At 41.0% G+C, this 14636-nt stretch overlaps 1 protein-coding gene across 1 annotated transcript in view; it reads right to left on the bottom strand.

Annotated features, from left to right (window-relative positions):
- Positions 1-14636, bottom strand: part of fam135b (family with sequence similarity 135 member B) — a 675785-nt gene that overhangs the window by 616864 nt on the left and 44285 nt on the right. Inside the window, exons 8-13 of the mRNA XM_049602004.1 lie at positions 11913-12072; positions 9812-9861; positions 8049-8204; positions 4603-4676; positions 4376-4530; positions 227-2216 (exon numbers count right to left, since the gene is read on the bottom strand). Of these exons, the coding sequence (XP_049457961.1) occupies positions 227-2216; positions 4376-4530; positions 4603-4676; positions 8049-8204; positions 9812-9861; positions 11913-12072 (2585 nt within the window). The remainder of the gene's footprint in view (positions 1-226; positions 2217-4375; positions 4531-4602; positions 4677-8048; positions 8205-9811; positions 9862-11912; positions 12073-14636) is intronic.

The following is a 14636-nucleotide window of genomic DNA, read 5'->3' as shown; positions in this document are numbered from 1 at the left end:
AGTATTGTATGTGTTCATGCACAGAAAAACACCAGGGATTTCTTCCATGTTGGTCCTGATGATTCGTCCTTTTTACAGGAGAACACAAGGTTTGATTTACGAAGCAGACCTGTATGGTAAGTCTAAAATAATCTGCTGTATCATGTAACAAAATTGGGGTTTGAAACATATTTACAGTGCAGTTTGTCCTTTGCCAACACTAAGCTTAGCTAAAACATAAACTCACTTTAGCATTCGTTCATTGGTCTCGTCGTCCATGTTCAGTGGATTGAGCGAAGACGAGGAGATGATACCAAAGGACCCCAGGGGCTGATGGGTAATAGGTGAGGTAGCCTGGCGAGCGGACATTCCACTGATGGATGGAGAGTCTCTCAGGACAGAGGAAAATGGCAGGCAGGTCGGGGCACAGGACACTGACATGTTCACCACCTCCACCATCTTCTTATTCACAAAGGCCAGCCCTGAGTTGGGGATCTTAGAGGGCTTAGTCTGGCAGTCTAAAGGCTCTTTCTCATTGGCTGATATGCCTTCAAGGTCAACAGGTGATGTGATATCATTGGCTATCAACCCTGTAAGGTCACTCGGCCTCTGCGTAGTGCTGCTGCTGGGGAGGTCATTGATGTGCTGAAGCCCTGAAGGCTCTAGAGGTGTTCGGGAGGGATCTAGACACTCCTGGTCTTCGACACTAAGCAGTTCGGTGTGATGGAAACTTTGGCAGTCATCTTCAGTGTTAATTCTCTCCTGAGCTGCTGCACTTTTATGCACACATGGTTTGTTTCCGCAGCTGCAGGGCACTGCTACAGTTTCAACGAGATGCACATCCTCCACTGAGGCGCTTACTCCACTGATGTGTGTTTGATGGTTCACATTCTCCCCCTGGCTGCCAATAACAGTGCTTTCCTTCACATGCCGGCTCTCTGCAGACTCTTGTAAAAGCAACACTTCAGACACATCACTTAACACTGACTTGGTCTTGTATGTCTCTGACAGGTACTGTGGAGGGTTTGACTTCTCAGAGCAAATATTCTCTGTGACGACGTGGCCAAGATTTGCCATTGAACTCGAATCTAATAAAGATGATTCAGATTGCTCTGAGTCCATGTTGCTGTTCAGAGAAGAGCAGTTGACCTTCACTGAATCCTGGTGTTGCGCTAAGCTCTTAGAATCTGTCGCCTGGTTGAGTTGCACATGGTCTTCCTCAGTGTCTTCAGGGCTGCTTATCTGTGGTGCAGAGACCGACTTGGTCAGTTTGCTGAGCTGCCTCTGCTGCTGGTCCTCCTCGTAGGGCAGGGAGCTAATAGAGGTGAGCGAGGCCTGAATACCTCCACTTGGAAGGCTACCATTGCTCTCCATCTGCAGGCCCTCCAGTGAGCTGCGGTGGACCGGGTGGCGACACACTATCTGCTGGGGGATCTCCCGTTCGCTGGAGAAGTCCAGAGGAGGTCGGCCTCGCAGCGCAACCTCCAGGGGCCAGGCCACCGAGCTGGGCTCGCTCTCAATACCTGAGTCAGAAATAACTGAGGATGAGCGCTTCATGATCTTGGAGCCAACCAGGCCTCCACGGTGGCTCATCTCTTTTCTGAGATCACCAGGGAAAGGAGGATGCGCGTGGACAGTGGGCAGGCTGATGGGAGGAACATCCTCGCTCTCATCATCCATGGAGTGATTTAATGGCATGGCAATATCAGACTCCTCTTCATTGTTTTCACTCTCTTGTGCATTTTTATCATTAGCGGCATCACAAAGTTGGACGGGACTTTCTCTTAAACGATGAGCAGGGGACTCATCACTGCTGTTATTAGAGTCAGTGATGGGATTATGGTTTGAGGAGAGAACCAGGACTGTTTCTCCTCTACATGGATCGACATCACAAGGCTTAACTGTGATGTACGTCAGGCCTGGATCACAGCTCTCATCAGCCGGATGTTGTTTTTTCTCCGGTTCCTTCATGTCCTCTTCCTCTGCCAGAGACGGTTCAACACTGTCCTCAGTAGAAATGAGGTTCTGTGTAATTCTTATGTTGGTGCCTGTCTTACTCTGCTGTGCCATGAGTGAGACATATGTGGGCAGGTCCATGCAGTCATCGCTGTCCGAGGGATCCTGGGGTATTGCTGGTGATCTGGCTCCCTGGCTGCTTTCAAAAATCCCATTGGCATTTGTGATGGTGGGACCTGAGTTGGTCTGCCCGTCAGTGGTTGGCACATGTGATACCCACTCTGAAAAGACAAGGACACTGAAGTAAATCTTTTGTCTTGAAAAGCAAAAAACGATTTCTGAATCCACCCACTCCACTGACTTTGAGTTGAGTGATTCGTTTGGCAAATTTGTCTCGGTCTTGGGTGGGACTCAATTAGCAGAGGTGGGACCAAGTTATTGTTTTGAAAGTCACAAGCAAGTCTCAAGTGTTTGCACGCAAGTCTCGAGTCAAGTCCGGAGTCAAAACTAACAAGTCCGAAGTCAAGTACCAAGTCCTAAACTTGGATTTTCAAGTCCTAAACAAGTTATAATGCACTGTAAACCAAATGTAACCAAATGTATCTAAAAGTTGAATTTATTTGTTAAAACAAGTTTGCCACAAAAGGTAGTTAGCACTTAGCTAAACATTAGCTTGCTCACTATGTTAACACTAGCCTCAACTGACTGTTGCACTTTCAAATATCAAACCAAGTTGGAAGTTGTTGTCTTTGCCTATGATTTTTTACCTGTAAATTTTGCATAGGCCTACTGCCATTCATTTTTTTGTGGATCACCCATAGGTTTGGTATGCAGACAATACATCTTTGGTATCATTTTTCCAACTTGTGCACAGTAAGGTAAAGTTAGTTCTTCATGATTCTCCCCTGCAACTTCATTGCATGCTGTTGGACTGGTTAAAACTAAGTGATATCTGGGGAATTACCTGTGGACTTGCTTGGAATTAATAACATTAACATGAATAGATTCAGGAAATGAACAGAAATTACTTGATTCCTGGCACACTTCTAAATAACATACTTTTTAATCTTTGGACTTTGTGCATGTATCAAGTATTTTCAAGTCAAAAGGACAAGTCTAAATGGAGTCATGAGGCATATGTGTTTAAGTCAAAGCCGAGTTGCAAATCTTTTATGATTTTGTCAAGTCAAGTCCAAAGTTATCAAATTTGTGACTAAAGTCTGACTTCAGTCCAAGTCATGTGATTTGAGTCCACACCTCTGCCAACTGACCTATAGCTAAGCCCCGCCCTCAAACGCGATGAGCCAATCACAGTGCGTATAGCCATTCCCATACACTCGGACATTCTCTGCCTGGACGTCCATTGAAATGCATTACAGAAAGTCAGTTTTGTTCAGTTTTATGAGCTTTTTCTGAGATTTGAAGTTTAAAAATGGTCAAACGGTGTGCATGGGGTACATGCAACTCTGACACAAGGTATCCTGAGAGGCTGGGCGACCAGGTGTATTTTTTACACTTTAAACCACATCTCAACCGAGAAAAGTGTCTCCTTTGGATAAAGTTGTGTGGTAACGTTAGACCACAACATCAACTCAACGTGAATAAGATTAACAATGATGTCTACATCTGTTCTAAGGTAAGTCAACATTGTGTTTGAGGCAACATATTGTCACTTTGCTGGAAAGAAATATAAAGGTATCTTTAACATCTCTAGCTAACGTTAGCTAAAGTTAGCCTAACGTTAGCTCCTAGCTGCGTTGTTCATCATGTCACCTTGTTTGCTGGGAGTTCATTAGCCTATTTTGTTCTAGTTTTGTACTTTGGTGATCGCACATCATTGTTAGCTGTTGTCCAAAGGGCTCTAGTTAAGCTAACGTTAACTTCTGGAGCTTAGCTTCATTAACTTATCTGTAATGGCAGAGATAACAAAGGTTGGCAAACGTTATGCTGAATGATTCAGTGTAAATACTGAATAGCGCCGGTCACTGAATGTTGATTGTTTGTCCGAGTGAGTGGTGGGGGGCGTGGCTTAGCCATAGGTCAGTTAGCACCACAGGTCGGTCTAATGTGTTGTCAAGATGTTGTCAAGCATCAAGCCATTCGTCAGAACCAACAAGTCGTAATAAGATCAATGGCAAACACTATAGACAAGATAGATGCTGCTAACAAGACTGTTCTTAATTGATGTGTTTTCTCAGTATCATTGTAGTTTGTCCTGACTACAAATCAGTGTGGACCTAAAATGATGTTAGATTCTGGTAGACACATACTGTAGGTCCCGAGTGACTGGTTTGGGAAAATAGAATCCCCTCCCATATAGAGTGGATACAATGTCACATTGAAGGTGGAAACAGACTGTGAGGAGTTAATAATTCTGTCTGATATCAGGCATGTGATTAGGTGTAAATAAAGCAATATTTCCAGGCACCTGTTGTATTACCTGTTTGAGGAGACTCTACATATCTGTCCTCAAAGATGATGGGCAGGCTGTTCCAGTCTCCGTCGATGTCCAGGCACTCAACAGGTAAAGGAGGCATCTTGGTCAGGTAGTCTGAGCTCCGCACTTCTCCAGCTATCTGGCCATGTCTGTTGATTCTGAATGAGCAGAATAATATCATTAATACATTTATTCAATTAACTCTTAAGGCTAATAAGGCTAATACTTACAGCTCTTCTTGAAAAGTCAGAGATATCTCTTTGGGGTGTTCGGTGAAGAAGTACGCCTCTGAGAACCTCCTGACCTGATGTCAGTAAAAAAGGACAGAACATTTTCAACAGGCAATCACATTCAATCAAACATTTAAGGTCTGCACACAAAGAGAGACTCAAGTCACTTCTTCCGGTCTGTGGCACAAGCTTGATCTAAAAGCTTTCTCCTTCCCCGGCTCCAATTAGAAATGCATCACCCTTGAAAGTCAGCCGCTGCGACGGGCAAATCACCAGGAACACTATTTCTGGTGTATTTTCACCCCACAATAATTACAGAATAAGTGTTAATTGAAATCCTAACTCCACTGGTGGGCTGAGGCATGACAGTATTCCCTCAGGGTAATCTAATACCAAAGCAAACATTTTCATTATTTTCAGACAACTGAGACAAAACTGTGCCATGAGAGAGCCTTGAGAGCTACTCCACTGTGAAGCAAATATTCATATGAAACAGCCCAGTGATTAGACAGAACTTGCGTTGGAGATCATATTAACTCGCTCAGCTGGGTTTAAGCTACTGAGGTCTGGAATGGCATCTTAGCATTTCGATTATTCCCTTTGTGGCACTCACTGATCACAAATCACTCTGACTCTCTGGAGTTTGGTCACCAACTCACGATATGTTACTTTTGTCCTGGTCCAACATGGAGGTTTCTTCCTCATTACAATTTGTTTAAAGCGATGTGTTTAGGTTTTAGGGGGATATATTGGCAGAAAAGGAATATAATAATCATGACTGCATTTTTATTTGTGTATAATAACGTGAAACTAAGAATTGTTGGGTTTTTGTTACCTTAGATTAAGTCATTTATATCTACATATGAGGCATGTCCTCTTCCACAGAGTCCACCGTGTTGTTTCTACAGTAGTGCAAAACGAAAACCAAACCACACTGACTCTAAAATTAGCATTTTCACATTTTGTGTCAACCACAGTGGTTCTCCTACACGCTTGGGAGAAGCTTCAGTTGGTTGCAATCTGCAGCCACACCACTAGATGCCACTAAATCCTCTACAATGGGCCTTTAAATGTGATCACCTTCTACACTAGGGCAGAATTTGGATTTCAAAGATAATGGGGGTGGGGGCCAGGCTTTAGTTTTTTAGATAGGTAGAGCAAAACACAGCCAAGTTTTTCTTAAAGGGATAGTGCACCCAAAAGTGAAATTTCAGCCATTATCTACTCACCCATATGCCGAGGGAGGCTCAGGTGAAGTTTTAGAGTCCTCACAACACCACGTTCACGTGTGCACGCTCACGCAGGTGCGCACATGTGAGCGAGGTGCACAGAGAGGCAGTCAGAGCTACAGGCTACAATGAGGCTAAAGACAGAGTTCAAATGACGTTTTTCCAAACAACTTTTTATGTTGGGGCTTCAGGACACTTGGAGTTGTGTTGCTACCTCCTCTCCCCTTGGATCTCCGTAAGTGTTGTGAGGACTCTAAAACTTCACCTGAGCCTCCCTCGGCATATGGGTGAGTAGATAATGGCTGAATTTTCATTTTTGGGTGCACTATCCCTTTAATATTGAAACGTCCCCTTCAAGAAATGGTCATAACAGAAATATTTTATCGAGCAAAAGTGATTAAATTAATCTTTATATTGACCCAACCCACAGATGAAAAAGTGCAGAATAAACGATGGTGATTTGTTTCGATTTATTTCAGATTTGCTATCTGCCCTGCACCTCAAAGCAATATGAATGTCAAAATATGTATTTTTTAAATTAAACTAGAGCTTGAAGCCTCTTGTTTTAGGAGTGACTTTAAAGTCTTACGGATTACTTTTAAGGCTCTATATGGCCTGGTTCCAGATTACATTCAGACCTGTTAGGTGCTTTTAAACCTCTGCGTAGCTTGAGATTCTCAGTCAGAGGTCTTCTGCTTGTCCCAGAGTCCATGCTAAAGGGGACAGAGCTTTTGCAATCAGGGCACGGAGGCTCTGGAATGATCTGCCCGAGGATGTAAAGCTGTCTGAGTCACTGGCTTTGTTTAGGTCTCTCCTTAAACCATATTTCTATTGGAAAGCATTTCCTGACTTTATCTGAGCATTCGTTTATTTTATTGCTGTCTTACTGATTTTATTTCCCATTTATTATCTTGATTCATTTATCTTCCTTATTTCATCTTTTATTGCAGAGCACTTTGTAAGTGTGTTTTGAAAGGTGCTATATAAATAGGGTTTATTACTATTATCATTATTATTATTATTATTATTATTATTATTGTTATTGGCCACATTTCCCAGATCCAGTTAAGGAGATCTTAGCGCTAAGAGCTAAGTATTTCTTAGATTTGCACTTAGCTTAAGAACTCATCTGGGAAACACTCTTATCTTAGCGACCCTTCTTAGCTAAGACTTTCTTAACTGTGCTCTTAAGTCTTAAGATCGATCTTAACTGGGAAACGCGGCCATTGTTATTATTGTAAATACAAAAATGTCATAGCTAGAAATTAAATACAAACACCTTTTGAAAAAAAGTTACTTTAGCTTAAGGTAAGACATGATAGTATGTTTAATCAATTGAGGCCGTCGCATTGACTAAGAAACTTTACACAAAAACAATAAAGGTGGTGCAATGAAGCAAAAAGTGTAAACTGAGGATCAAAAATATATATTTTTAAATGGTAATATATAACAAAGTCTGCAAAAATAATAATGTTTTAGCTCTTTTACTCTTGTGGGGATGTATGAATAAAACATTAACCTCATTGACTCATTAACCTACCTCATTAGCTGTAGTTAATGCTGTCTTTGTCCTGTGATTTTTTACCCTTTTATTGGTTTCAAAACATCTTGCCAAAGGACTGCAGTTGAAAATAAGCCAGCTGGCTAACGCTAGCACATTTACAGAAATGCTGATTAATGTGCGTTGTCCTTATAAATAAATAAATCTTAAAAAAAAAAACTCTATAAAGCTCAAGATTTCAAAATATATCTCCTCTTATAGTGTTTAAAACCAAACACTCCTCTGTGCTCCACTGTAACAGATACTTTTACAACTTTCTAAGACGTCACCCAGATTTTTAATATAACGTTTTTTGAACTATAAAAAATGAAGGTCCCTCCTGTAAATTACACCCCAGCTTATATGATTGTGTCATTGTGGTGCCAGAGAATTTTATTCAGTAGCTACAAAAACCTTCAAGAAAATTGCTCCCAACATGCCTCAAGGAGCTGCTTAGAGAGCTTAAATGTCAGTGGTTATGAAACCATTTCCATTGTTCTGTAGTATTTTTGTATTTATGTGTGGGTGCTGAGGATATAAAAGGCTGAATTTAAACATATCAGCACAAATTGCCATCAATGCACTCTAATACAGAGACTGTGGCTCAGAGAACACACGGTAAAGGTTGACGTTTGAGCATCTTAATAAGCATGGCTTTGATGGAGCGCCACTCTCACCCTGAGCGTATGGTGCTCCTGGGCCAGATAGGAGAGGATGTGGGGGTTGAGCACAGCGGCCTCCAGGAAGCGGCTCCAAAGAGCAGCCAGCTGGGAGCAGAGCTGGCTCACGTCCCTGCTGATCTGCTCCGCTACCCTCTCGTGGCCTTCCTGCAGCTGATGGGGAGAAAGACGGGTCAGGAAAACAAGTAAAAATAAAAAACAGGCTCCTGTGTGTAACATCAACCTGAAAGCATCAGTCTTCCAAAGATACATTATGTTCTAGGATGCTTGTTTTTCTTGCCGATATATTTATACCTACAGACAAGGAGTGTCTGCAGTTTGCCTGACTTACATGTCCTTGGATCATTGTAGAAAACTCATGTTTAACTCGACAGTCAACTGACCCCTGCTGCTCTCTGTGTGAAAGGCTGGTATTAATTCCAAGCCACACATACATTTCACAGCATGTTTAGAGACTTGAAACTACACTTAAAGTCTGTGTAAAGCAAAAAAAAAAAGTATAATGAGTTTGTCACACCGCAGAAAAATGTGTTCTCAACCACCAGGCCACATTTTAATGATTATAAAAATAAAAATAAGTTTCAAAATCTTAAAAAAATAAGCAGTATTCTCTGCTTTGAGACGCTGGTGCGTGTCTGCTGGGAGCCGAAACTAAGATTGAGATTAACTCAGTAGCACACACTGTCTATAAGCCAAAGAACAATTGCCTCTCCCCAGTGATGGACTCTTATTAGCAGCTAACTCAGCAGCACACACAGTCTATGGTTAAGCAGCACGCATCCTCTGAACTGAAGAATGGGAGAACCACTGTGTGGCAACAGCCTGAAGTTCAGCAGCTAACAGCGGCTAACATTAGCACAAAGCACGCACACACACACACACACACACACAGCAATGAGCAGGCTGACAGGTACGTTAGTGACGGCTATTTTGCTTGTGTTTTGTTTCATTTAACAAAGATGTTTATTCACGTAGCGAACTGGCCATGGGGTAAATGAAACAACACTAATGCTCTGTGCTGATATTAGTAGTAACTTAGTTTTATATAATAGGGGTGGGGTCTAACTCCACAATTTAGTACTGCACAGTTTCCAGTCATATCACAATTTCTACCACATATAATGTGTTTAGAAAGAAATCACTAATTTTGCTTTACGCAGACGTTAAAGTCATGATTATTTCATCCCTCAGTGATCCCCTTCATGACTAGCTAACGAATCATTTTAAGATTTTGGTCACCAAAGTCACCGAAATAGTCACTTTGGAGATAGATGTATTTAGTAATGCTTTTAAGTGCTGTTTTCTGGGATTTTTTTTATGTCAGCATGCTCCTGTGAGTCATTGTGCTTTTAAATTTCCAAATAAAAATCATATTAAATCTGATCGAAAATAAAAAATCAAGTTCCACTTGAACTAATGGCTCATTAGCTGTTCTCAAGATAAATTGTGCAAAAAATTATACATGCATTACTGTTAAAAAATATGTTATTTTTGCAGCATTCCTTTTTTTAAAGTCAATCCAAATTCATCTTGTGTTGTTTAATATTACCAACAAAAAATATATATAAAAAATCAAAATTTAAACTGATTACAAATTAATAACATCAAAACAGGAAAACACAATTACTGAGAAATTATAACAATGTGAATGTAACGATAAAGTTAGAATCATAATCAGAAAAAGTGTTAATCATGAGACGACAACAGAAACTTTGACGTGGCTTTTTAACACGAGGGTGCAGTCTGTTTAACGAACATACCTGTAACTCTATTGTGAGCTGATTCAGAGTTTCTTCTACAGGCAGCACATCTGTGGAAAGAAAAGTTATTTGCAGAGATCAGTGCAAAGGATTTTAATACACTGTGCAGCGAGTGATGAGATAGAGTCACTGCAGGTTTAATGACAGGAATTTAAAAATGTTTTAATTAATAATTAGAAACAAACTTATGAACAATTTAAAATCTTGAATGAAAACACAAATCTGTGAAGTAATCCAATAATCTTTGGAAGAATAAAACTATAAATGGGTGATTAAATTAAATAGAAATGAAAAATACATCTTCCCACTTTTAATCCTGTGTTAACTGTTTATTTGCCTCTTGCAGTGTGCATACATCAAAATCTTTGTCTTGTCAAATGTCTGATGACTCATCCTGACTCTGTTTACAAAAGTTCATTTAAGCTCATTTAAGTCATATAAAACTGCACAACTGTGAGTTGTAGTAGCTACTATCTACAACGAGATGTGTGTTTGGATATCAGTGGGAAAAAAAACTTGTTTTTTATTTCCAAAACAATGTGGCAGAGGTCTAATTCATTCATCTCTCTCTCGCCCTCCTCTCGATCTAACAGCTCAGACACCAGAGGAAAATGTTGGCCACACGTTTCTGCAAACCTCAATACATTAAATCTGTACGTTTCATGTGCATCATATCAGCATTTCTAAAGTGACATAGTATATGAGCTGACTTTGTCATCAGGTGTTGATGGCATGACACCTAGGCAAGGTGCCTGCACAGCTGCAGACTGTTGCATTTGTTTTTAGCGAATCATCGCTGCATGTCCAGCAGCTTTTGAAGCACCAAATGTTGGTGTTTTGTAGCAACCTGCCACTGTTTCCACTGGGAAAGTGGCATGAAAAATGTCTGTCGTCGTTGCATTTCCAGCTGGAAATATGCCACCAAAAGTATTTTAAGTCAAACATGATCTTTTCCTAACCATATATGTGTTTTTTTATGCCTAAACCTAACCACATGTTGACCACAGTGTTGATGAAATGCAAAATTTCAACCTATCTGCTTCATAATTATACACAAATGTAACGTATCTGTGGTTTGAAGAATCCTACAACGGCAACATTTATTCTGGAGAATAAATGTTAGGTTAGATTTAACCAGGGTGGTTTGTGTGGAACCAACAGTCCACTAAACTTTAAACTCCGAGCCCGCCTACTCTTTAGCTGTCCAATCAAATGCAAAGGATATGATTTAAACTCCTCTTGGGATTGTACACCGCTAAAATTACTGCTTCTGTACAGCAGTACGTGACAGTGCAGGAGTTAAAGAGGCTCTAACTTCTGTTTCACCAGGACTTTATGGACAAAATCAAATAAAACTAGACGAGCACTCACAGAATGTAGACCTCTGCTGAGGCCAAATGCTCTACCTTGCAACGTTAACAAAGTGAAAAATAATTGGTCTATCTGCTGCTTGATTTCGATCAACTTCAAAATTGAATGGGTTCTTTTTGCTACACCCTTTATCAAGTTTCACGGAGAGTAGTTTTCATGCTGACAAACAGACAAATGCACAAACCAAGCCAAATGCATAACCTCATTGGTGGAGGTAAATAATTATAACAGGCCATAGAATCTAATTATGTACTATTGGAGGAAAGTAAGTCGGTACATTCAGTCATGTACAGTACAATTTTAAGGCACTTGTACTTGAGTATTTCCATTTTCTGGTACTTCCACTATTTGGGAGCTATCAGGTGAAAACACTACACATTTTCCCTAAATTAATATTACACATTATAGAAAAATACTCTGAAAGGAGTCAGCATACTTAATAAATACTTATATACTACTTTTGATGCTTTTACTGTTCTATTATCTTATATTTGAGTATTTTTACGTTCTTAAACTGGAACTTTTACTTGAGTAAACAGTGTGATTATGCCACTGCTTCTAACTATGTCCTGGATTAATTTATATGGACATGGAGAACAAAGCAAAAGGTTGCTGGATTATGAAAAACATATTCTCCAATAGAATGTCAGACATTTTAATTCTCATTAGGCCTTACATCTGCACCCATTATATGAAGAAGACTACAGAAAATCTGAATGCAGAGCTTTACCTGACTCCAGCGGAGTCTGCTGGAGCTGTGGGATTTCCTTCATCAGTGCAGAGTGGTAGGTGTGCAGGCCCCTGTGTGCAACCAACAGGAGGCGACAGAGCCTTCGGTGCCACGTGTGAGCTCTCTGCAGGCAGTTTTCACTGGGCACATAAAAGCTCCCCTGCGGAGAAGGAGACACAGAGGAAATGTCAGGCACTATGTAGGTCAGTCGTCACCTCTCAGAAACCGGCCTGTCTCAAAAGCAGACATGTACAGGTACTTGACCTTTATGGTTCAAGTGTACAACTGCAACAGTTGTATGGGCTTGTCACTGATGTTAAAAGGAGCTTCTTCCAAATGGGAACACTTCAGACAATAATTACTTAAAAGATAACATACGACGTTAGGGACAAATGGCCCTTGAACACAGCTTGCTGCCAGCCATAAAATCAGATCAATAAGTTTATGTGGCCTTCAGGGGATGTAACACATCCCTGTTGTGAAGTTTAAAGGTTCACAAGTATAGGAAGGCGACCCAAGGTGTCAACGTTTGTCTTGATGTTGTTTGATCTTGACGAGCAAAAGAAACAAGAATATAAAATTACATGGATTAAAAACTGAGAATTAAAATTGTTGTGCTAAAATTACTCAAAAATGCCAAGTGCAAATCTAAAGGAAGGAAGCAGCTTGATGAGGAAGTCAGTCCTGTAGCTCGACTACAACAGTGTTGGTTTAATATAAGCTGTAATATGGACCCTGTTTCCAGTAGATGGCTCTCTAACAATGCAGTAAAGGCATTAACTGTGTGTCACCACTGCAATTTACAATATGTGTTGACTTTAACACAAGCCGCAAATCACCACGGCCTTGATACTATAATCATGTCTCTCATTTATCTTCCTAAAGAGCTAATGGTCTTCTGCCTCAACAGCTATTATTGAACACATCAGCTGTCACAACATGGAGCCAGGGAGCCATCGATGTGGCCAGTGACTGCTCTCATGCGCTGGTCCCTGACCTGGAACAGTCTGCTACCCAGCCACAGCTCCTCTTCACTGGGATGTTTTGGCAGCTCCGGTGGGGCTCTGAGCTTTGAAAGGCATGTAATGCCTGAGTATCTGGGGATGTACTATAATTTGCCCCTAGCAAGTAAAGTCTCCGGCCCTATCATCACACCTGTGTGCGCTCTGTAATTGCAGCAGTGTAGTTTACCCGGACCAGTGGTGAACATCTGTATGTTTACTTTCATAAATCTTTTTACCTTTATAGAGGCCTGCCTGGATCAGTCTGCGAGCGAAGGGCAGGGAAAAATTCCTATTTTTCAGTATGAACCAGTCATTATCCTAAAACCATAGTTTCTCTCTGTGCTGACAATGTCTGGACTCACGTGCATCGGCTCTCCTGTCACCTGACGGGAGAATTTCTGCTTTTATTTCCTGCTGTCGCTGATTGTGATTTTCACAAGTGTGATTTATTTCTACCAAAACACCAACGATTCCCAGGTGTCTCACCTTTAACAGCATCATTTTCCTTTTAAAATCCTGTATACCTCAGAGGGAATCTTCGCTGATATTAGTGGAAATCTACATGTGATTTTGTTTCTCCAGAAATAACATCACTTAGAGGGAACGCTGCGGTGTTAAGGGGGAAAGTGCTGAAAACGTAGCGTAGCCGCAGGTAAAATGCTCTAAATAAATAAAGGTGAAGGAGGAGGCGTCGTCGTGTTGCAGATTTCACCTGCAGCTATGTGGTACGTGGCGCTTGTGAGCAGAACTCATTACTGTGATCAAACGAAACCCCCCGCCTGGCTAAACGCAGAGCTTATTAAAGTGCCCAGCCAGGGGTGGGAGTAAAAACCAGGAGGAGTGTTGGGGGAAGGAGGGCGGGGGGGCAACCGGGGCGCTCATTAAGATTTACAGTGTAGACTGTGACTGTGACACATGGACCTGAGTGATGCATGTTATAGAAGGACAGAGAAAATGAAACCAACTGTTATACAACTGTACACAAGTTGGGATAACTGGCAAACACAAGAGAGGACTCAAATAAGATAATAGCATCAATAAAATGTAATGAAAATAGTGCACAATGCAGTGGGGCTGGGGGATAAAACCATAATTATCTTGATTTAATTTTCCTCAAGAAATATGTTTTCTAAACTATTATTGTTATGGCTTTTTGCCTTTATGAGATAGGGTGCAGCAAAGGTTGGATTTGAACTGATTGCTGCTGCAGCAAGAACACAGCCTTTGCACATGTGGCGCCCGCTCTGCCAGGTGAGCCACTGGACACCACAGAAATATATGTTCAACAAATGTATGCTATAATTAAATCATCCATATGCCACTAGAGGGTAACGCTAATGCACCTTAAACACTAGTTGCCACCTGTCATTAAACAGAAGACGAAGTAATAGAAGACATGTAGGTATAACCGCAGCTGGAGCAGCTACGTGACCCGGCCACCATACCTACACGTCAGCCCACAATCAGCTATGAAGTATTACGTTCAAAGAGAGGCGGTTAAGGTTAGAATAAGGGTAATGGGAAGGGTTATAAAGTGAATCACATCTTCATGTAATGAAATGAAAATAAAACTTTAATGCATTTCCTTGTCCTTGAGCATACTATGGGAAGAACTATGCCAGAAGTATTTCTTGAATGGGCGTAGTGACTGCAAGTATTTTTGTATAACTGTATTTTAAAAAATGTTGCACTGTTCCTTTAACTAAAGATCCACCATACT

The sequence above is a fragment of the Epinephelus fuscoguttatus genome, linkage group LG17 (assembly GCF_011397635.1).
Source record: "Epinephelus fuscoguttatus linkage group LG17, E.fuscoguttatus.final_Chr_v1".
In the NCBI taxonomy this organism is placed as follows: Eukaryota; Metazoa; Chordata; class Actinopteri; order Perciformes; family Serranidae; genus Epinephelus; species Epinephelus fuscoguttatus.
The sequence above is the reverse complement of the archived record's forward strand: the minus strand, read 5'-3'. Positions and strand labels throughout refer to the sequence as shown.